This window comes from Equus quagga, chromosome 6, assembly GCF_021613505.1.
Source record: "Equus quagga isolate Etosha38 chromosome 6, UCLA_HA_Equagga_1.0, whole genome shotgun sequence".
Classification (NCBI taxonomy): Eukaryota; Metazoa; Chordata; class Mammalia; order Perissodactyla; family Equidae; genus Equus; species Equus quagga.
In genome coordinates, this window is record NC_060272.1 from 63123595 (window position 1) to 63147707 (window position 24113).

Consider the following 24113-nt stretch of genomic DNA (forward strand, 5'->3'; position numbering starts at 1 on the left):
GGCTCATTCAGATAAATGAAAGGAATGCGGTGCTTTAGAAAGGATGCCATAAGGGATAAAAATGAGGGATTCAAGCCAGGCACAGAAACATAGGCACTGTGAGAAATAGGTTAATTTTATGAGCAACCAGCCCATGGATGAAAAAGGAACTCCTATAACACCTCAATTTGAGAATGGTCGTTCTAGAGCTCCAGGCAGCTATAAAGAATAGTGAACAAGAGGCTGGAGAAAGTGCCATCCTAATTTAGGTTTGATTCTAAGGGCCAAGGACACCGAGCAGAGACACATGGGGCCAGTGGGGTGAGGAAAGAGAAAAAGTGATTCTGGTGGCAGGGCAGTCATGGTTATTTTCCAAACAAAAAACTAGGACAGAATTTTTGTTGCATTTTCAGGTTTAAGAGACAGTATTTGAAATGTAGTTTGGAGGACAAAACTTTGGCATTTTTACAACATTCTATGGTTTACAGGGACAACAGGACAGAGCATTTGAAATTGGAACTTTTCCACAAAATGCAGGCTATTTATTCATTTGATAGGAAGAGACTGATGGGATTGGAGGGGAAAAATAAAGACTATTGCTAGGACAAGCTAATTGAGGAGGCCACCCATGAAATGAAGTGTGGCCTTTAAGCTGGATTTCCCGTGGTTAACTTACTGAGATACATTTTATCTCAAACAAACTACACACTTCTTAAAGAAGAGATGCCAACTGTCCAAAAAACACTGGACAACACTGCACATCTATCCTATCACAGAATGAACTTGCTACCAGGTTATCAGGGCTCCCGATAAACACAGTCAAGGAAGTTTCTGAAGGGAGAACACAGTGTCCCATTTTGCTGACTGCAGTATACAAGAGTCTACACAGCATTCCCGGTTTAACGTGGCTGCAGATCTCTTACCGTCTTCTTTCTGTAGGTTTTTCTCTATAACAGAAACACAGGACGCACAGGTCATGCCTGTGACCTGTAAAAAGCACTTCTGTGGTGCCACTGTCGCGGCGGCTTGCCGGGACTTTGATGAGCGGCCAGAGCTGTGGTTTTGAGGCGGCCCCCCAGTGTAAGGAGCCACTTCCTGCACGGACAGAGGTGAGCCAGCTGCAGTTTGCACCATGGAGTTCTCCACAGTGTGGTTTCCAACATGGTTGCTAGAACCATTTTCTAGGATGAAATGTCAGAAATTATTCAAATTAGAACAACAAATTTATTTTTTAGCACAGGAGGTGAAAGTCTGACACTTTTCAGATGAAAGTTCTTAGAGAGGCTACATGAAGGGTGTGTTTCTATAGCTGTTTCTCCCTCCCCACAACCAGAGACACAGGTACACAATTACAGACATATGAAAATACACTGATACTTCAAGAATGGAATGTTCTGGTTAGGTGAACGCTCTAATTAGATGATGGTAACCGTAAGAACTCACTGGGCACTCTCCTCAGCACATGTATGAGCTCCTTTAATCCTTAAAATAGCTGTACGTGCTAAATACCACTATCATCCTCATTTTATAGATGAACTAAGTTACAAGAAATTAAATAATTTGCCCCAAACCCCTTAGGCAGTAAGTAGTGAGGCTAGCTTGTAAACCAGGTCTGTTTAACTCCAAGATCTGTCCCCTCACTGTTGTCTCATTCCGGTGAGCAGAGATTCGCCCCAGCCCCATGAGAATCAAAACGACCCCAAACACCTTTATCGAGGGGTTTGTTTTTTCTCACTGTCTGTAGAAGTCCTATACACATCCCGGACATGACTCCTTTGTCAGTTGTCCACACGGCAGGTATTTATCTGCTCTCAGTCTGCAGTCTGCGTTTCACCCTCATCTAATGGCGACTCTTTTGATAAAAGAAGTCCCTAATGTTAATGAAGCCCAACTGATCAGTCAACTAAACCAACTTCAACGGCTGGTGCATTTTGTGCTCTATCTCAACACTGAAAACATTCAAGACGTGTTCTTCTACAAGCTCTGTTATTTTAATAAACGTCCACATTCAGGCCCACTATATACCTCAAATTAACTTTTGCAGAGAGTATGAGGTGACAGTCAAGATTAACTTCTTTCTGTTTGGATATCCAATTGACCCAGCTACATATACTAAAAAGACCATCCTTTCCCCATTGAGTTCTGGGGGTTAAAGCACAGACGTCTTCACAAGTTCTGCGGATGAGGGTATGGACATCTTTGGGGGCCATTATTGTGCCTATCACATATGGATATACCTACATAACTAAGCATCAGCCAGATTAAAATATGGAACATTTTCATCACTTCAGAAAGTCACACTATTTTGATGACACAAAATACCTTTAAGAGTATATAGAAACGATAATTATATCAAAGATGAACTCTGGTTATTTGAAAATCCACAGCTGCAGAAGACAGAAGTTGGCATTAACCTGTATTGACAACAGCCCATAACTTTTAAGTTTCTCTTCTGAATAAATCCCACATATTGGGAAGTTTTGCTCATTTTCTGGAAAGTGCTAAAACTACTTGCACTCACTCTGAGAGTTCGGTTGATCAACACTTTTAGCACCTTCGCTGAGACCCTCCAGCACTCTGGCCTTACAGGACCTCCACCTTCTTAATGCAGAGACCACCACGCCACCTCCCAGCACAGGTTCACTCTCGGATTTTGTCATTGTTCAAAATGACTTCCCCCTTCAATCTCAAACTCACAAAATCTATTCTGTGGCCACAATCTCTTAACTTTCTACCTCCTGCCCCCATCAACCCTCCTGCACCTGTCCAACCCTATTTCCCAGTCCATCACCTGTTTTCTGGATTCCCCTGCCTTTCTATCCAAATACTGTGATCAATAGTTTCAGGAATATCTGTGCTAACGCAGACAATTTCATACCCCCTAACTAACCTACAATTTACACATCGCCATTTTCTAACATTGAGGTATGACTCAGCTGAACTATGGGCTTCTGAGGATTGCTAAGAAAGTTGAAATAAATGAACAAAGACCCAAACAAGCCTATGCTACTGGGTCCTTTATCAATCTATACTGATATTAGAGGTGGGCATATAAATTGAGTCTGCTTCCTGGAAGTCTATTTGACAATATTATCAAAAATAGCACATCTATTTGTACTATTGTGCACTTGGTAGAGGCACAATAAATATTTGTGATGGAATGAAATAATGTTTATACTCTGTGATAGAGCAATCACGCTTTCAGATATTTTTCATAAGGAAATAAGTGTCTGCACACAGATAAGCCTCAAAGATATCCATGAGTATTGTTTACAATCACATGCACAAAATAGAGAGGAACAGTCCAATAGGAAACTAAGTTACCGTATATCCATTGAACATGGTGTTGCAGACATATGGACGGACCACAGAAGTATGTTTATGATAAACTGCAGGGTGAAAAAGCAAATTACAAAACCATGTGTAATACAAACCTATATATTTCTAAATATAAATTATATATGCTTTGGGAAAAGTCCAGAAGACCATATATGAAATGAATTTCATGTGGATTTTGGAGGAAGAGCATTCCAGACAGAGGGGACAGCAAGCCTGATATGAGAAATCGAAAGGGGTCAGAAAGGTAATGGGTGAGGGTGGGGGCTTCTAGACCACCACAGGGACTCTTCCTCTTACAACACAAGAGGAGAGTGCTTTGGAGCATCAGTGGAGTAACAGGATCGCTGCGAATGCTGGGCTGGGAACAGACTGTAAGGCTGAAAGGCAGGAAGCAGGGAGACCAGTTCGGAAGCTCTTCCAGGATCCAGGAGACAAACGAGGGTGGCTTGCACCAGGGTGCCAGCCTGTCCGACCTTATCTCCCATTACTTAGACCCAAGCTCCATCCAAGCCAGACTGCTCCCAAGACACACCTGGAGGACTCTCACCTTCAGACCCATGCTTCCGTCTCCTCTGCCTGGTATGCAGCCCTGCCCTTTTCTGCCTGCTGAAACCCTTTCCATTCTGAAATCCCAGCCAAGACCAGCTCCAACATGACTTCTACCATCAAGTCTTTGGGAGCCCCACAATCCGATGCTCCTTATCTTCTAAATCTCAAAAGCGCTTTACCTACATCTTCCTTGTCTCCTTTGTTCTAACCTGCCTTGGATGATGGGTCTCTGTGACCTGTTCCCTGTTGGAGTGTGAGCCGCACATGAGCAGGTGACAGGCTGCCTCTGAGCACAGTGCCTGGGACCCAGAAGTGTCTCACCACATGCTAGGATGAGGGAATGTGTTCGGAAAGTGACATGACCTATTTACAACGGTGAGAGGAACATGTTATACATGACAGATGACCTTCCCTCACACTATACTCACATATCCATTTATCCACTCATTCATTCTAAAAGTACTTACCACGTGAACCAGTGAAGAAATGCAGAGCTGCCCTTTAGATAAAAACCATGTCTAAACGTATTTTTAACTGTGAAATAAGTTGACTGAAATTCAATGCCTGCCATCTGCCTATGTTATCTCAGACCAGTCTCCTCCTTCTCCCTGTTCCAGTGTCACAGAGGGCTGACCCCTGCAAACCACTTTTCCCAGGCTCCCTTGTCAACTAATTACTGATTAAATTGGGCATATGGAAGGTAACAAGTGGGACACAAGAGGAGAGAAAGAGAGAAAACCCACAACATCCCTACGTGTCTCCTGGGCTCCCAGCTCCTGGCCACGGCCTCTCCCCTTGCGGTGCAGTGGTGCCAGCTCCCACCAGGCTGGCCCAGCCCCTGGGCTCCAGCAACACCCCTCTTCCTCAGACCCTCCCACCTGGGGGGTGGCTTCTGCTATTTGTAATCTCTTGGGTTTCCCTCCACTCCTGTTTGGGCTTTCAGCTCTCTAACACCTTTGTGAGTAGTTCCCCGGATTAAACCCCTCCAGTGAGCCACCATGTGACCCTGCTGTCACAGTCATCATTTTCTCTATTTCCTTCACAAATACCTACTATGTGCTGGCTGCTACTGAGTCAAAGGAGAAACAAACTACATGGTTTGAAGACTGTCCTGAAGAAGCCGCTGGTCAATCCAGAATGACCAATCAAATACGAATAATGCCTTTTTAGCAGTTAAGTGGCTATAAAAGAGACTCACCCACACACTGATAGTTTATGCTAAATTAAGATCACCAGGTAAAAGAGAGGACATCCAGCGAAATTTGAATTTCAGATAAAGAACGAATAATTTTTTAGAATAAGTACGTCCCAAATATTGCATGGGACATGTACTAAAACATTATTCATTGTCTGAAATTCAAATTTAACTAGGTATCCTCATATTTTTATTTGCTAAATCTGGTACCCTAAATACCTCTTGGGCTAAACATAATTCTAGCCAATAAAAATCACTGTTCTGGGGCCAGCACAGCAACACGGTACTTAAGTTTGCACACTTTGCTTTGGCGGCCTGGGGTTCACCGGTTTGGATCCTGGGCATGGAGCTATGCATTGCTTATCAAGCCATACTGTGACAGGTGTCCCACATACAAAGTAGAGGCAGATGGGCACAGATGTTAGCTCAGGGCCAATCTTCCTCAGCAAAAAAATCACTGTTCTTTTCCTTTCAGGTTTACTTAGTCAAAGCACATTATTTTAGATTATATAGTTCAATGCAAATTTCTTTCTACTGCTAATAATTTATTCCACTGTTGAAAGACTTTAAGCCTCACACAAATGCAGCAGATGATAACTCCACACTACATTCTGACATTTTGAGTACAGGACTTACCCTATTCTATTGTGTTTCCAAGATTTGTTTTTTAAAAAAAACTCCTTCCTGAAACTTAGCACAAGAGACAAAGTACAGTTATGTACTAAGAGACGGCGTGAGCTCTGACCTGAAATCGAAGGTTCTTTCCGTAACACGGGGCCCTGAAGCAGCTCCTGCCACGGTGCCAATGGCCTCCTCCTAGTTAAACCTGAGCCTCTGCGGCTGCCTTCCTTTATTTCTAGGACTCCACTCTCTTCCTGCACCACTTGTCTTCAAGGTCCTCCTCCTCAAGGCGCCCCTTCCTTCTATACCAGGGCCTTCGCATTTGTCCCTCTGCTCCTTTCCCTTCTCATGCTCACTCTTCCTGGGTCTTCTGTCATCTCCCATGGCTCCCATCACTCAAATCTGCATTTCCAGCCCATCTTCCCCAGAATTTAAGATTCATAAAGCCAGCTGTCCTCCAGCGTCTACCTCAGCTAGGGCTCATCCCAGGCTCTCGCTTTCCTCCATGGCCTACCCCCATCCACCACACACTTCTTAATAAGCAAGCTTGGTAGATCTGACCTCCTGAATTTTGTTTTGTTTTTTTGCTGAGGAAGATTAGCCCTGAGCTAACATCTGTGCCAATCTTCCTCTACTTTACACATGGGTTGCCACCACAGCAAGGACAACAAGTAGTACAGGTCCATACCCAGGATCCGAACCCAAGAACCTGGGCTGCCAAAGTGTGCCAAACTTAACCACTAGGCCATGGAGCCAGCCCGTTGAAGATCTTTTAAATCCATCTCTTGTTCTCCAGCTCCATATCATTTCTCACCCATCCTCCTACATGGTCTCAGTGCCTCAATGCACACTGCACCCTGATACCAACTGGCCTTCTAAAATATAATCTGATCTGTGCTTCCTGACTAAAATCCACTGGTGACTGCCATCACCTCTACAAGAAAGTCCAAATTCAGCTTGACACGCAGGCCCCACTCAAGGCGGCCCACCCAGTGTCCAGCCTCAGTCTCACCACCTCTGAGTCTTCACACTCAGACCACTCCACACTCCTCTACAGCTTCCCCAGCACAGTGCGCTGCCTCTGAGGCCTTCAGGCCACTGCCCAGGCTGCTTCCTGGGCCTCCAACATTGCCGGTCTCCTCCCCCTGCCCTGTCCCTCACTGGTTCACTCCCAATTTGGAGTGACTCCCAGAGGAGTCCTTCCTAAACCCTCAAGCTTGGTTCAGGTGCCCCTCGCCTGGACTCACACAGGACTTGTCCTGCTGCTCTGCAGTGGTTTCCTCCTCCTCGGTCTCCACATCACCACAAGATAAGCTCTCAGGAGACACGGTGTCTTGTTCATTCAGCAGCCCACAACTCTCACAGTCCCGGTGCACGGCAAAACACAGAAGGTGCTAAAATGATGCTGCCTCTGCAGGGCTCCCATGTAAGGGAAATGAAAGAGGAAATCCGCAAGGGAACGGCCACTGGCTAGCATGTCAATGAGAGGAGGGGGGAGCAGGAAACTGCTGCCACTCCCCTGGAAACTCTGTCTAGTGACATGACGGCAAGGTATGTAGGCACCTTGCTTTGTGAAGATTATCACCCCTACCCCTCTTCTCACAGCCACCAAGGGGGCAAGGGAAATCATCACTGAATCCTTTCCTTAACTCTCATTTTAAGAATGAGCTATAGGGGGCCGGCTCGGTGGCATAGTGGTCTCAAGTGCACACGTTTCGCTTTGGCGGCTCGTGGTTCGCCAATTCGGATCCCGGGTGCAGACATGGCACTGTGTGGCAAAAGTCACGTTATGGTAGGCGTCCCACATATAAAGTGGAGGAAGATGGGCACCGATGTTAACTCAGGGCCAGCCTTCCTCAGCAAAAAGAGGAGGATTGGCAGCAGATGTTAGCTCAGGGCTTATCCTCCTCAAAAAAAAATAAATAAATACATACATACATAAATAAAATGACTAATATTAAAAAAAGAATGAGCTCCAGGTAGTGAGCCTAAGGTTCTGTTGTATTTATTACTTTATTTTGTTTGGCAAAGAAATCTTCAGAGAAAGTGATGATGGATGGTTCCTGTGGAGAGAGAAGGGCCTGATGTTCGCACAGTACTCTTTTTAAAAAAGAATACAAAATCAGAGTTCTCTTAAGAAGAGAACCAAAAATCCAAGGAACTTACCAGCATTTTAGCCCCGGCTACATGAGAGGCAAAATCAAAACACTTCAAAATTCTATTTCCTCTATGCTGACAAACTTACCATGTGAGGAAAAGATGCAAAATTTTGTCACCACAGTCAACATGTGAAGCAGTGGGTGTGGCTTACCTGTCTAATCGTGCAGGTACCATGTAGTAAGCACAAAGAGAAAAGGAGATGACCCCAGGGTGTGCTTCAAACATATGGACTACGTACCAGAGATGACTGACACCTCAAATCCCATGTCTTCTACAGCAGCGCGGAGTTCCTCTGGGTTAGTTACAGAAGGATCGTAGAGAACCGTTCCAGTCCCTTTAGCCAACGAGATTGATACTCGCTGCACCCCTTCCCTTTGGGAGATCAGGCCTTCGATGGACTGCACACAGGACGCACAGGCCATGCCAGCAATGGCAAGCACCACAGTATGGCACGTGCCTTGCACCTGGGTTCTCTGCAGGGGGGTAGGGGAGTGACGTGTGGAAGATCCATTATCTGCCCCACTCCCTTTGGTTCCATCAGGAAGCGAAACTTTAAAGTGTCCAGGTGGAAGAGCCTCAATGGCCCTCTGCAGGTCCCCCGGGGAGACACAAGAAGGGTCATACTGTACTTGGGCAGTTCTGTTCTCCAAGGACACTTGAATATTTTGAACCCCTGGGAGGCGGCCTATACTTTCTTCAATATGCAAGACACAAGACTTACAACGCATTCCATCTACTCTCAGTTGCAGGGTGACTAGCTGGCTCCCTTGGTGCCCCACGGTCTCAGAGTTATTGGAATTCTGGTTAGCAGAAGCTGAAGGTGTCTTTGGGTTAGTGCTCTGTAACCGCCCAATATCGACTGGACCCAGGCTTAAGGGAGGCACTTTGTTCTTGATGACAGCTTCAAACCCCATGTCGTTGACATGGTCCCTGAGCTCTTGGGGTTGAATAAGAAAAGGCTGATAAGTGATGACTGCCTCTTGGTTGCTGAGTGAGACCCTGACTCTCACTACTCCTTGCAGTTTCCCAATCTTGCCTTCTATGGAGCTGACACAGGACTGGCACGTCATGCCCTCCACCCGAAGCTTGACCATGGCCTCCAGGGCAGACGAAGACCCTGAGGGCCAGGAGATAGACTTTCCTTCTGCAATGCTGGCCGTGAAGCCCATGTCCTCAATTTGACGGCAAACCTGTGGCAGGCTCACGACCGATGGCATGTATTTCACAGTAGCACTGCCTCGTTCCAGGGAAACGTTAATGTTCACGATGCCTTTCAAAGTGGAAATCCTGCCCTCGATAGACTTTACACATGACTGGCAAGTCATGCCCAAAATGCTGATGGTGCCGGTGCTTGTCTGAGAAGGGCAGACACCGTCCAGACTATCTTCGTAGCCAATATTGTCGAAGGCGAAACTCTGCTTCATCGTTGGTTCCCAGCCGCGAGTAGGCAAAGAAAGTTTAGATAGGATCTAAAAGGGAAAGAAATAACATTTTTTATCCTTAAAACTAAACATTATCTAAGATATCCCAGCTTCTCTGGCACTGAGAAAATGAAAAACAGTGTCACTAGTGCGAAAACATCCAAAGAGTACAAGAGCATAAAATGCAGGGAAAAAAGGCTATAAAGACACTATTTATCAAATGAAGGGTTCGGATGGGCTCCTTTTACCTCTGACATTCTGTGATTCTGAACCTAGAAGTCAACTGTCCACTTTAGTGAAATGTTTTTCTTGCCCCAAAGACATGGTTTCTGTAGGAAAGGAGGAGAACAGGATGCAGCTTATAAGCACAGAACAAGCATGGCAGGCCTGTGACAGAGGCAGAGAGCACAGGAGTCCACAGGTGTCCCTGAGAGCTGCCCCCGTGGCCCACTGATACCTGAAACCTCCCCACAGAACTTGGTACTTTCAGCTCAAATTTTGGGGGTCCTGCTGCAAAAGACACAAGAGTAGGTGCCACCTTAATTCTTTGTCTCCTTCTAGAGGTGTCTGTCTCATTCTCTGAGCAGGGGTTAACTAGGGTTAACAACCATAGGGAGGGCAGACCTCCCAGGTTCCATGGGGTCAGACCACATTGCCTGTGAAAAAAGGTCTGGAAGTACGTTCCCTGAGCCAGGGGAAATGAGGACAAAGGGCTGGGTCAAGACGGGCATGAAGGGAAAAGCCAGAAAAATAGAAAGTTGAATTTAACAGGGAACGACTCAGTTCTGCCTTGGCTGAGTGTCACTGCCCTCCTGGGTGTTCAGGACAGTCACAGTCATTACCGAAAACCACAAGTACTTCAGCAAATCAAATGGACCATTTTCTTGATATACCACAGTACAAGCGTAATTTTTCCTCATTTCTTCTTATAATAATGTGGCCTTAGTCATTCTATTAACAGGACACAACTTTCCTTTCAAAGGGTCCCAGCCTCACCACTCTCTTAATTTAGATATAGCTTTTATACCACTACTATTACATGCTTCAGAAATTTGGGAACAGGCCTTTACATATGGTACATGATTAAAAAAGCATAGCCCTCTCTATACCTACACAACCTGCTTATCCTCAGATGAGCCTCAGGAACATGGATTGACCTTCTCTGTATCCTGCACATAAAATGCTATCTTTCCATCTTCAGCTTTTGAGCAGCATGACAAGATGAAAGTTTAAATAACTCTGAAAACAGCCCATAAATGTTCATTTGTATATCCATAAAGGAAATCATAAGCTAGTTTGGAATTAATAATTATAAAGATTTTTTTTAAAGTATTCACTGTAGGATTTCCTAAAATAGTAGAGAAAAAAGGGTGTAATTAAATAATTTATGGGTAGCAACTCAAAAGAGTTTGTTGAATCTAATAAATATACTGAAATTATCTGTGGTACCAATACAAAAATGTAGTATATGATAAGAATGATATAACAGTAGTAATGGACAATTGGGTAGCCACCTGTGAAATCTATTCAGAAAAATATAAATTTGGAACCTATGTATCAAAAGACATTTCAGATGGATCAAAGATGAAGATGTAAAAAATGAAATAAAAATACCAGAAGAAAACATGGGACAATATCTATAATAATCTCAGAGTGGGGAAAGCCTTAATATGACAAAACAAAAACAAGAAAATCCAGAAGCTATAAAAGACTAATATATCTAACCATAATAAGAGAAAAAATTGCTCATAGCAAGGCAAAAGACAAACAATAAGCTGAGGGGAAAAAAGATTTGCTTCACATTAAGCAAATTAAGAACCAATTTCTTTACTATATAAAGAGCTCCTTCAAAGAAGAAAAATGTCAAAAATCCAACAGAAAAAAGAAGACAGTCCATCGAAAAGGAAATGCAAATAGCTTTCAATATAAGAAGAAACAATATTACAGGAGAAATGTAACATTGCAACCACACTACAGGGCAGTTTTCACCACTCAGATTGACACCCATCACCGTGTTCTCCAGAGCTAGCGGGCGTGTAAACTCTCTAGAGGGCAACTTGGCAATACCTATTAAAATTACAAATTCATATGCTCTTTGACCCAGCAACTCTACTTCTAAGAATTTAGCCAATAAGTCTATCTGTTCATGTACAAAAGGAAGCACACAACAAAGATATTAAATGCTACAAAGGACTGGGAAAATGTCCATCAATAAGAGGTTGGTTAATTAAATTACTACACAGCCATACAATGAAGTACTATGCAGCTCTTAAAAACAATGAGGTAACTCTACAGAACATATTGAAATAGACTGATGGCATGGGGCCGGGCCGGTGGCTCAGTAGTTAAGTGCACACATTCCGCTTTGGCGTCCCAGGGTTCACCAGTTTGGATCCCGGGTAGAGACACGGCACCGCTTGGAAAGCCATGCTGCGGTAGGCGTCCCACATATAAAGTAGAGGAAGATGGGCACGGATGTTAGCTCAGGGCCAGGCTTCCTCAGCAAAAAGAGGAGGATTGGCAGCAATTAGCTCAGGGCTAATCTTACTCAAAAAAAAAAAGAAAGAAAAGAAACAGACTGATAGCCAATATATTGTTCAGTGAAAAAAGTAAGGCACAGAATATATAGGGTATATAGTGTTTCTGTTATCTATTGCTATATGACAAACCAAATCTAGTGGCTTACAATGACAGCTTACAGTTTTTCAATTTGGACAGGGGTTGGCAGGAAAAGCTCATCTCTGCTCCTCATCTGGAATGGCTTGAACAGGGCTACAGGTTCCACTTCCAAGAAGATGGTTCATTTATCACATGGTTGGTGGCAAGTTGATACTGGCTGCCATCGGGAGGCTGCTGGACCTTGGTCTCTTCCAGGTAGCCTCTCCACACGGCTAGGTTGAGTACTTGACAGTTGGCGGGTTCTGGGTTCTGAGAGGGAGTGTCACAATAGTGAGCATTCCCGGAGAACAAGTCCCATGGTGCAGTCACTTACCAAGCCTTCACTTGCATCACATTCGCTAACTCATCATTGGAAAAGCTAGTCACACGGCCAAGCTCAGTCAATATGGAATGGAATTACATAAAGGCTTGAATACAAGGAGGTGTAGTTCATTAGGAGGGCCACCAAAATAAGTCTATCGCAGTATGCTAGCATTATTTGTATGAGAAAAAGATTAATATACACACAGATGCTTGTAAATACATAGATTACCTCTGGAAGAATATATAAGAAACCAGTGCAGAGTTTGAGGAGGACTGGACAGCTGAAGGGATCAGGTAGCTGGGGTACAGGAGTGGGGGAAAAAGAGTTACTTTTCACTGTACAACCTATTGTACAACACACATGCATTACCAAATTCTAAAAAACAATTTGAAAATTGAAATAACATGAGCAGAAAGGAGATCCAGAACAGTGACTTGATTATAACTGGTATTAATTAAATACTTATTTAATTGAAAAGAATGAAGGAAAAACTAAGATATTCAAGCACATTCACCTTAATATACTATCTTTGTAAGCAGAAATTGCTTCTTTATAATAAGACGTAACCATCAATCATCTCTTCTGTTGGAAAAAGAAATCCCTAATGATTTACTTACCCAACTTATTTTTCTTGGTTCACCAAATCCCAAGCCCTAATGCTGGCTCTTAAGTCCTGGATTGTTGATTCTATGCTCCTGCCAAAAGGGCTTGCAGAAGTGTTGGAAGCTATTTGTTTGCAGAAAACAATACTCAGAGGTCCCCGTTCTAGACAGGTAGGTTTCTAAGGACAAGCATTTACGGAAGACAGAGGTCTGCAAATAACACAACTTCATGAATCACCAGAGTATCTGTTGGTTTAGGAGCAACCTAATAACAGTTGCTGGGTGTCTGGAAAGTTTTCAATGTGTGTGTGTCTGTGTGTGGGTTTTCTTTTTATTGAGTTGATAGGTTACAATCTTGTGAAATTTCAGTTGTACATTAATGTTTGTCAGTCGTGTTGCAGGTGCACCACTTCACCCTTTGTGCCCACCCACCACTCCACCTTTCCCCTGGTAGCCACTAATCTGTTCTCTTTGTCTGCATTTTTAAATTCCTCATATGAGTAGAGTCATACAGAGATTATCCTTCTCTAACTGGCTTATTTCACTTAACAAAATTCCCTCAAGGTCCATCCGTGTTGTTGCAAATGGGACGATTTTGTTCTGTGTTACAGCTGAGTAGTATTCCATTGTATATATATACCACATCTTCTTTATCCATTCATCTGTTGATGGGCACTTAGGTTGCTTCCATGTCTTGGCTATTATAAGTAATGCTGCAGTAAACATTAGGGTGCGTAGGACTTTTGGAATTGCTGACTTCAAGCTCTTTGGATAGATATCCAGTAGTGGAATAGCTGGGTCGTATGGTAGTTCTATTTTTAATTTTTTGAGGAATCTCCATACTGTTTTCCATAATGGCTGCACCAGTTTGCATTCCCACCAGCAGTGTATGAGGGTTCCTTTTTCTCCACAACCTCTCCAACACTTGTTACTATTAGTTTTAGATATTTTTGTCATTCTAATGGGTGTAAGGTGATATCTTAGTGTAGTTTTGATTTGCATTTCCCTGATGATCAGCGATGATGAACATCTTTTCATGTGCCTATTGGCCATCTGTATATCTTCTTTGGAGAAATGTCTGTTCATGTCTCCAGCCCATTTTTTTGATCGGGTTGTTTGATTTTTTGTTGTTGACTTGTGAGAGTTCTTTATATATTATGGATATTAAGCCTTTGTCAGATACATGACTTGCAAATATTTTTGCCCAGTTAGTGGGTTGTTTTTTTGTTTCAATCCTGTTTTCATTTGCCTTGAAGAAGCTCTTTAGTCTGATGAAGTTCCATTTGTTTATTCTTTCTATTGTTTCCCTTCTCTGAGAAGACATGGTGTCTGAAAAGATCCTTTTGATACTGATGTCAAAGAGTGTACTGCCTACGTTTTCTTCTAGAAGCCTTATGGTTTCAGGTCTCACCTTTAGGTCTTTGATCCATTTTGAGTTTATTTTGGTGAATGGTGAAAAAGAATGCTCAATTTTCATTCTTTTACATATGGCTTTCCAGTTTTCCCAGCACTATTTGTTGAAAAGACTTTCTTTTCTCCATTGTATGCCCTCAGCTCCTTTGTCGAAGATAAGCTGTCCACAGACATGTGGTTTTATTTCTGGGCTTTCAGTTCTGTTCCACTGATCTGTGCACCTGTTTTTTTTACCAGTACGATGCTGTTTTGATTACTGTAGCTTTGTAGTATGTTTTGAAGTCAGAGATTGTGATGCTTCCCGTTTTGTTCTTTTTTCTCAGGATTGCTTTAGCAATTCGGGGTCTTTTGTTGCCCCATATGAATTTTAGGATTCTTTGTTCTAATTCTGTAAAGAATGTCATTAGGATTCTGATTGGGATAGCACTGAATCTGTAGATTGCTTTAGGTAGAACGGACATTTTAACAATGTTTATTCTTCCAATCCATGTACATGGAATGTCTTTCCATCTCCTTATGTTGTCATCCAATTCTCTCAGAAAGGCCTTGTAATTTTCATTATATAGGTCCTTCACTTCCTTAGTTAAATTTACCCCAAGGTATTTTATTCTTTTTGTTGTGATTGTGAATGGTATTGTGTTCTTGGGTTCTTTTTCTGTTAGTTCGTTATTAGAGTATAGAAATGCGACTGATTTATGTAAATTGATTTTATACGCTGCAACTTTGCTGTAGTTGTTGATTACTTCTAACAGTTTTCCAATGGATTCTTTGGGGTTTTCTATATATAAAATCATGTCATCTGCAAACAGCGAGAGTCTCACTTCTTCCCTCCCTATTTGGATTCCTTTTATTCCCTTTTCTTGCCTGATTGTTCTGGCCAGGACCTCCAGTACTACGTTAAATAAGAGTGGTGAGAGAGGGCATCCTTGTCTCGTTCCTGTTTTCAGGGGGATGGTGCTCAGTTTTTGCCCACTGTGTATGATGTTGGCTGTGGGTTTGTCATATATGGCCTTTATTATGTTGAGGTAGTTCCCTTCTATGCCCATTTTGTTCAGAGTTTTTATCATAAATGGGTGTTGGATCTTGTCAAATGCTTTCTCTGTATCTATTGAGATGATCGTGTGGTTTTTATTCCTCAGTTTGTTGATGTGGTGTATCACGTTGATTGATTTGCGGATGTTGAACCATCCCTGTGTCCCTGGTATGAATCCCACCTGATCATGATGTATGATCCTTTTGATGAGTTGCTGAATTCTACTTGCCAAGATTTTGTTTAGAATTTTTGCATCTATGTTCATCAGTGATATTGGCCTGTAGTTCTCTTTTTTCATGGTGTCCTCGTCAGGCTTTGGTATCAGCGTGATGTTGGCCTCATAGAATGTGTTAGGAAGTGTTCCATCCTCCCTAATTTTTTGGAATAGCTTGAAAAGGATAGGTATTAAATCCTCTCTGAAAGTTTGGTAGAATTCCTCAGGAAAGCCATCTGGTCCTGGAGTTTTATTCTTTGGGATGTTTTTGATTGCTGTTTCAATCTCTTTCCTTGTGATTGGTCTGTTCAAATTGTCTGCTTCTTCTTGAGTGAGCTTTGGGAGATTGTAGGAGTCTAAGAATTCATCCATTTCCTCTAGGTTATCCATTTTGTTGGCATATAGTTTTTCATAGTATTCTCGTATAATCCGTTGTATTTCTGCAGAGTCTGTTGTTATTTCTCCTCTTTCATTTCTGATTTTGTTTATTTCAGCTTTCTCCCTTTTTTTCTTTGTAAGTCTGGCTAGGGGGTTGTCAATTTTATTTATCTTCTCAAAGAACCAGCTCTTTGTTTCATTGATCCTTTCTACCACCTTTTTCGTTTCAATAGTATTTATTCCTGCTCTGATGTTTATTATTTCTCTCCTTCTGTTGACTTTGGGCTGTTTTTGTTCTTCTTTCTCTAGTTCAATTAGGTGTAGTTTAAGATTGCTTATCTGGGATTTTTCTTATTTGTTAAGATGTGCCTGTATTGCGATGAATTTTCCTCTTAATACAGCTTTTGCTGTATCCCATATGAGTTGGTATGGCATGTTATCATTTTTATTTGTTTCCAGGTATTTTTTGATTCTTGTTTAATTTCTTCAATGATCCATTGCTTCTTCAGTAGCATATTGTTTAGTCTCCATAACCTTGTGCCTTTCTCAGCTTTTTTCTTGTAATTAATTTCTAGCCTTATAGCATTATGATCGGAGAAGATGCTTGTTATTATTTCAATTTTTTTAAATTTGTAGAGGTTTGCCTTGTTTCCCAACATATGGTCTATCCTTGAGAATGTTCCATGTGCACTTGAGAAGAATGTGTATTCAGCTCTTTCAGGGTGAAGCGATCTATATATGTCTATTAAGTCCAATTGTTTTAGTTTTTCACTTAGCTCCACTATTTCCTTGTTGATTTTCTGTCTGGATGATCTGTCCATTGATGTGAGTAGGGTGTTGAGGTCCCCTACTATTATTGTGTTGTTTTTAACATCTTCCTTTAGGTCTGTTAATAGTTGCTTTATGAACTTTGGTGCTCCTATGTTGGGTGCATAGATATTTATAAGCATTATTTCTTTTTGATGAAGTGTCCCTTTCATCATTATATATTGTCCCTCTGTGTCTCTCTTTACCTGCCTTAGTTTGAAATCCATTATGTCTGATATAACAACTGCAACACCTGCTTTCTTTTGCTTGCTATTAGCTTGAAGTATTGTCCTCCACCCCTTCACTCTAAGCCTGTGTTCGTCCTTGGGGCTGAGGTGTGTTTCCTGGAGGCAACAAATTGTTGGATCTTGTTCTTTAATCCATTTTGCCACTCTGTGTCTTTTGATTGGAGAGTTCAATCCGTTTACATTGAGGGTGATTACTGATGCATGTGGACTTAAAGCTGTCAATCTGTCGCTCATTATCTGGGTTTCCTGCATTACCTTTGTTTCTCATCCTGTGTGCTTTAGCCTACCCATTGACTACTGCAATTTCTTATGCTGGGTTTCTTAGATTTTTTCCTTATTTATGTTTTGTGGCTCTGTTCTGTTTTTTAGTTTAGTGGCTACCGTGAAGTTTGTGTTTAGAATCTCGTGTATAATATCGTCTATTCTCTGGTGGTCTCTTACTTACTTGGCCTAGACTGATTTACTCCCTTTGCTCTTCCCTTCCTAAATTATTATTTTCATTTCTTATTCCAACTCGTGTTATGAGTTTGTAGTTAGAGTGATAAGATCGTCTTTGCTTTGGTAGATTCCTTACCTTTATCCTAATGCTATAGTTGAATATTTGGTATCCTATTCTGGTTCTATTTATCTGTCTCCCTACTCTGTAGTTTGTGACCCCTTTCTCCTTTTTTTCTTTTTTCAGGTATGAGAGCCTTCTTGAGGATTTCTTGTAGTGGAGGACTTCTGGTTACAAATTCTCTTAACTTTTGTTTGTCTGGAAAAGATTTAATTTCTCCCTCATATCTGAAGGATATTCTTGCTGGATAGAGTACTCTTGGCTGAAGATTTTTATCTTTTAAAGTTTTGAATATGTCACTCCATTCTCTCCTAGCTTGTAAGGTTTCTGTAGAGAAATCCGCTGAAAGTCTGATAGGAGTTCCTTTGTAGGTTATTTTCTTCTGTCTTGCTGCCCTGAGTATTCTTTCTTTGTCTTTCATTTTTGCCATTTTTACTACTATATGCCTTGCAGTAGGTCTTTTTACATTGACAAATCTTCCCCTACACACATTTCTCCCTCAATCCCTAGATTCGGGAAGTTCTCTTCTATAATTTCATTAAGCACACTTTCTCCTCCATTTTCCTTTTCCACATTCTTGGGAATTCCTATGATCCTTAAATTCTTTCTCCTCATTGAATCCGCTATCTCTCGGAGATTTTCCTCATTCTTTTTAATTCTTAGTTCTCTTTCTTCCTGTCTGGAGCCATTCAGCCTGTCTATCTTAGATTATGCTAATTTGCTCCTCTATGATGTCCACACAGGCATTCAGGGAATCCGTATTCTGTTTTATCTGGTCCATTGTGGTTTTTCATCTCTATTAATTCTGTTTGATTCTTCTTTATAATTTCAATCTCTTTTGTGAAGTAACTCCAGAACTCATTGGCTTGTTTCTCTATCTTTCTCTCTGTCTAATTGAGTTTTTTGATGATAGCTACTCTGAACTCATTTTCACTTAGTTTACCTATTTCCAAGTCCTCAGGACTTAATTCTATGTTTTTATTGTTTTCCTTCTGGTCTGGAGCTTTCATAAATTGCTGGATGGTAGAGGAGTGGTTTTTGCGCATGATGGTTGTATTCGGTTGCAGTTACAGTCTGTCACCACTAGATGGGGGTCGAGAGCCACATGTGCTGAGCCCTCTGCCTTCAGGCAAGATGGCAGCACCCATTGTGGTTTGCCGGGGGCAGGGGTGGGGGAAGTTTCTCATGCGCCTATCTGGCTTCGGATCAGCTCTGTTCTCTGGTCTCCCGGGGCCCTGGCGTGATGGGGTCCCCACACACTGAAGCTTTCCCCCATCAGCAGGTTTCCACTGCACTGGCAGTGGGAATCCTGGACAATCCCCTGGTCGCACGGCCCCTCCCCCGCTCCTTCCTGCACCCGTGCCAGCGATCCCAGTCTCTAGGGGAGGGATCAAAGTTCTCTCCTACCCCGTTCCAACTCCTCCAAGGGCGGCTCCCGCCTCTCCGTTCTCTGTCTTCTTACTCTGTAGGTCTCTGAGGGTCTCGGCATTAGGGGTCATTGGTTGAAATTCAGTTTTTCCATTTCTTTGGTTTTATTTTGGAGGGGAGAGAGTCCCAGGTCAGCTCACCCTGCCATTTTGCTCCGCCTCCTCTCCGAAGGATGCCTGTGTGTGGTTTTAATTCTGTTCTTCCATTGAGACAATCTTTGGGGGGGGAAATCCTTCTAATGAGTTTAAAAAAAAAAGAAAAACATGTTTGGGTTTAAGGGCTCATTAAGCAATCACAGACACTGGAGAATGGGCCCAGAGCACAAACTGGGTGTCCAGGGAAAATCTTGTGGAAGCCCTAGTTTTGTCTAATTCCCATTTAATTATATACACTTCGAGAACAAACATCTGGGACTTTTTCTGCAGGCAGGCCCAACACCAGGTTGGGGAAGAACTTTTGCTAGCTTTTGAATTTTTAGTAAACTATTTATATGGTAGGCATCAGGATTAGAAGGGAGTGGAAATACAAGAAGAGGGGGAATTCCACAGAGGGGAATCCAAAAATGAATTTTAATTCTTTGCTACCTCTCTAGGCACCCATGTCACATGGAATCTGCTGAGACTGCCAAGGCTTTTAAAAGAAAAGACCAGTTTAATGCCAATATAAGCTGTTGATTCACCAAGATGGAGCCAGGAAGGGAAAATAAGATACTCAGACAGGCCAGTCTGGCACTGGAAATTGAAAGGGGGGGGGGGCACATTTTGATGATGAAAGGTTTCAAAATGAGACTGAAATTGAAAGGCCCAGAAACAACATGTCTTGTGGAAAGTGGCTGTGATCACACATCAAAGAGCAATACTACCATGTACACAAGAGAAGGACCACTGGCCACTTATGGGATCTCTTAGTTCATAAGAGATCTCCATCATCCTCAAATAGGATACCACTCACCCACTTATCCTTGAAAACTTCTTTCACTTTGAAGGGCGAACAACACCCTCAACAACTTACAAGGCAAAATGTCATACACATATGTGACTTTTCTAGTATATAAGCCCCACCCATTACAATGCTATACACCTGAACTTTCATGGAATTCAAAATACAGAAAAGTCTTGGTCTTTTTCCTATGTACACAGACTGAATAATAACAAATAGTTAATGATTCTCAGTATGATCTTAGTGTCCAAGATAATTCTATAAGTAGGTATTCTTATCACCATTTTACTGCTGAAACAGACTCAGAGGTTTATCCAAAGCCATAAATCAATTTAAATAACATGAGCTAGAATTTAAATCCAGTGCAAAAGTCCAACAGGCTTTCTATTTTTTAAAAACAACTTTTAAGGTTACTTTTCCTTTTTAGCCATGTTAATTACAGGAAGAGACTACAAAGCAGAAAAGCAAAATGAAGAAAACACAAGAAAACAGCCACATCCCACTTGCCACATAAACAAGGAGGCTAATACCTAGGCAAGGGAGTGCAGTATGGAGGCAAGGGTGCAGCCAGGGCCACTGAGCCTGGCTGCCTGAGAGTATCTGTCACCTCTGGTTGTCTCTGGAATGTCAGAAAAACAACAGCAGAATATCAGCACTCGCTCTGCTTTCTTCAATATTCCTAATTACAAATACACTTGAGGCAACCATACTTACAAGAAGTGGCAATGGTTCCGGGCACCATGTACATCCTCCCGAACACACTGTGAGTGAGTCACTGCCTGGCTCTTTTCTTATCTGAGAATTCTCTGGATGTCAGAGATGCATAGGGGAGGGAGGGTCAGAAGACAGTGCTTGACTCAAGAAAAGATCCCAATCAAACCACCCCAGGCAGATGAGTGTCGGTCCCTAAAACCTCCACTGAGGAAGTAGAGATGTCCCCACGTTAACCTGCATGTATACAGATTTGCAGGAGTAGATGTTTATGCATTGATACATAAAATTGAGGTTAGCTATGGGTGAGTTATGAAATTCTGATTTTTTTACTATCTGTATACATTTTCCAATTTTTAAAATTCAAATAAAAAAAAAACACAATTATTGCTTTTATACCAGAAAACAAATGTGCTGTTTCAGTTTATCTAAGGCAAGGAAGAAAATGTTTTGTTAACATACTAATATAAGCAACAATAACATTAATCATTGTGATAAAGATGACCACAATGATGAACTGATGACATACTTGTACATGGCTTTAAACTCTAAAAAACACTTTTACATATCTTTGTTTAAATATCTGTCTTTCCTACCTGTTGTGAATTTCTTGAGGGTATGTCTCACAGTCTTGGGTATGAATTCTAGCCTTGTCTGAGCAAATTAGAGCCTCAGTTTTCTCAGCTGTAAAGTGGGATGATAATAATAACGCCCACCCTACAGTTTTGCAGGAGGGCCTGAAAGCCAAGGGGACTTAAAAGGCTAACATCACAAATGTATGAAAACGAGTGACTATGAAGACAAACAAGGCCTCATGTGACTGGCCCCAGGAGGTAGACAGGGAACTTACTGTTCTCCACCATTTACTGAGAAGGAAAACTAATCATTCAAACTAGTGTACCTATTCCCCCAACCCTCACTGCAACCCCTGCAAACTGTTCTTTAACGTTGTTTAACAAAGGTCTAGGAAGAGCCTCCAGTGGTATTTAAATTTTATCTACTGAAGAAACTAACCAAAACCTCAGACTCTGCTGAGGGCCGCTATGAGCCTGGGCTGTGCACCCTCCAGGGCCACCCCAGTCCTGGTGCTGACTGTGCACTTTCTGGGAAATTCTGTACAAATTGCCTGTTTCCTTCTCTTGATCCCAGCGAGGAAAAATATTAACCCTTACTGAGAAACTGGATGCAGTATACCCATTATTTGTCCGGGAGAAAAAAGTGAGTAAAATTAACAACAAATAAAACTAACAAACCTCACTACATACGTACAATACATGTTGTTTTCTAAATACAATAAAATAAAATTTAGAAATTCACAAACCATACGACCTCTCCAAGAGGCACTTCACAACATGGTCTCAGAGAACCCATTTGCAATCTCTTTCCACACAGCTTTACTATCAACCATCTCAGAGAATTTCGTCGCTTTCAATTTATGTCTATTTTAACAATTATTCCATCAGACTTTTACCAATCAATAGCATTTTTTTCTGCTTCAGAATCTTTTCTGATAACACTATATTTCAAGCCTCTCTCAAAGAAAATTTAAATGACAGTCACTATCAAGCAATTGTCAATATCTTAGAATATTTTTTTACATTTGAATGAAATAATGTAAGTCAGAACCATAAGGTCATAATTCCCTTATCTCATTTCCCAGAAGTATGGGAAGACCATGATGTAAAAACCTACATTACAGATGTGCAATCTTGCAACTGGCTAGAAGAAATGTCACACCAACAACATGAAGTTAATTCAAATATTTATATTATATGATAGAAGTCAATGAACTTAAGATTATTTTTGTTGTTACTTATTATTATTATTGATAAATTGCAAATGGTTGTCAGATTTGATGAAACAATGCACTCAGTATTTTATCACACAATAATGTATACTATAGTGGCTAATAAATGCAGTGGTTTCTGCCTAGAATTAGAGATATGACCAGCAATACATAAAACAAACATATTCCTTTGAAAGACTTAGGTATAAACCTAATGTTTATAACTTATGCTACTCTATAAATGCATGATAGGAACTTGTTATTTTAAAAAATCCTCAGAAAAAGAAAAGCAAGTGGCTGGTAAATCTTTTTAAAAAACAGTGATAATATATGGTCAACTAATATTTGATGAGGAAGCCAAGAATACTCAATGGAGAAAAGACAGTCTCTTTCATAAATGGTGCTGGGGAAATTGGATATTCACCTGCAAAAGAATGAAACTAGATCCCAATCTTACTTACACCACTCACAAAAATTAACTTGAAATGGATTAAAGACTTAAATGTAAGACCAAAAACCAATAAAACTGCTAGAAGTAAGCAGAGGAAAAACTCCTTGACATGAGTCTTAGCAATGATTTTTTTGGATATGACACCTAAAGCGCAAGGAACAAAATCAAAAATAAACAAGTGGGACTACACCAAACCATAAAGCTTCTGCACAGCAAAAGAAACAATCAACAAAATGAAAAGACAACCTATGGAACGGGAAAAAATATTTGCAAACCATATATCTGACAAGGGGTTATTATCCAAAATATACACAGAATTCATACAACTCAAAAGCGAAAAAAACCACAAATAATCCAATTGAAAAACAGGAAGAGGTGGGGCCTGCCCCGTGGCTGAGAGATTAAGTGCTCGTGCTCCGATGCAGCAGGGTTTCACCGGTTCACATTCTGGGCCAGGACATGGCACCACTTATCAGGCCATGCTGAGGCAGCATCCCACATGCCACAACTAGAAGGACCCACAGCTAAAAGAAAATATACAACTATGCACCAGGAGGCTTTAAGGAGAAAAAGGGGAAAAAAAATAAAATCTTAAAAAAAAAGAAAGAAAGAAAAACAGGAAGAGGAACAAAAGAGACATTTTTCCAAAGAAGAGGTACAAATGGCCAACAGGTACATGAAAAGGAGCTCAACATCACACTAGTCATCAAAGAAATGCAAATCAAAACCACAATGCGATATCACCTCACACCTGTTAGAATGGCTATCATCAAAAGGACAAGAGATAACAAATGCTAGAGATGATGTGGAGAAAAGGGAACCCTTGTGCACTGTTGGTGGGAATGCAAATTAGTACAGTCACTATGGAAAACAGTATGGAGGCTCCTCAAAAAATTAAAAATAAAACTACCATATGATCCAACAATTCCACTTTTGGGTATTTATCTGAAGGAAACTGTCAAAGAGAGATCTGCACCTCTGTGTTCATATCAGCATTATTTACAAAAGCCAAGACATGGAAGCAACCTAAGTGTCCATCAATGGACGAATGGATAAACAAAATTAGGTGTATATACACAATAGAATATTATTCAGCCATAAAAAGGAAAGAAATCCTGCCGTTTGCAACAACATGGATGGACCTTGAGGGCATTGTGAAATGTGAAACAAAATGGAGTCACTTACCTCTAAGGGCTTTAAAATAGAGCTGGGAGGCCACTAAGGGAAAGGATTTTATGCATGTCCTCATCAGGTAAAACATGAACTTCGGAATTAAGTCAAGACACAAATCCTCCCAGAA

General features: G+C 41.5%; 1 protein-coding gene across 5 annotated transcripts in view; it reads right to left on the bottom strand.

Annotated features, from left to right (window-relative positions):
* Positions 1-24113, bottom strand: part of ATP7B (ATPase copper transporting beta) — a 106147-nt gene that overhangs the window by 39169 nt on the left and 42865 nt on the right. For 4 of the 5 annotated variants that reach the window (XM_046665176.1, XM_046665177.1, XM_046665180.1 and 1 more), the window contains 2 exons: positions 8082-9312; positions 903-1160 (listed from right to left, as the gene is read on the bottom strand). In XM_046665176.1, coding sequence (XP_046521132.1) covers positions 903-1160; positions 8082-9312 — 1489 coding nt within the window. Of the gene's footprint in view, positions 1-902; positions 1161-8081; positions 9313-12864; positions 12919-24113 lie in introns of those variants that run through there. The other variant, XM_046665179.1, reaches the window with a different exon arrangement.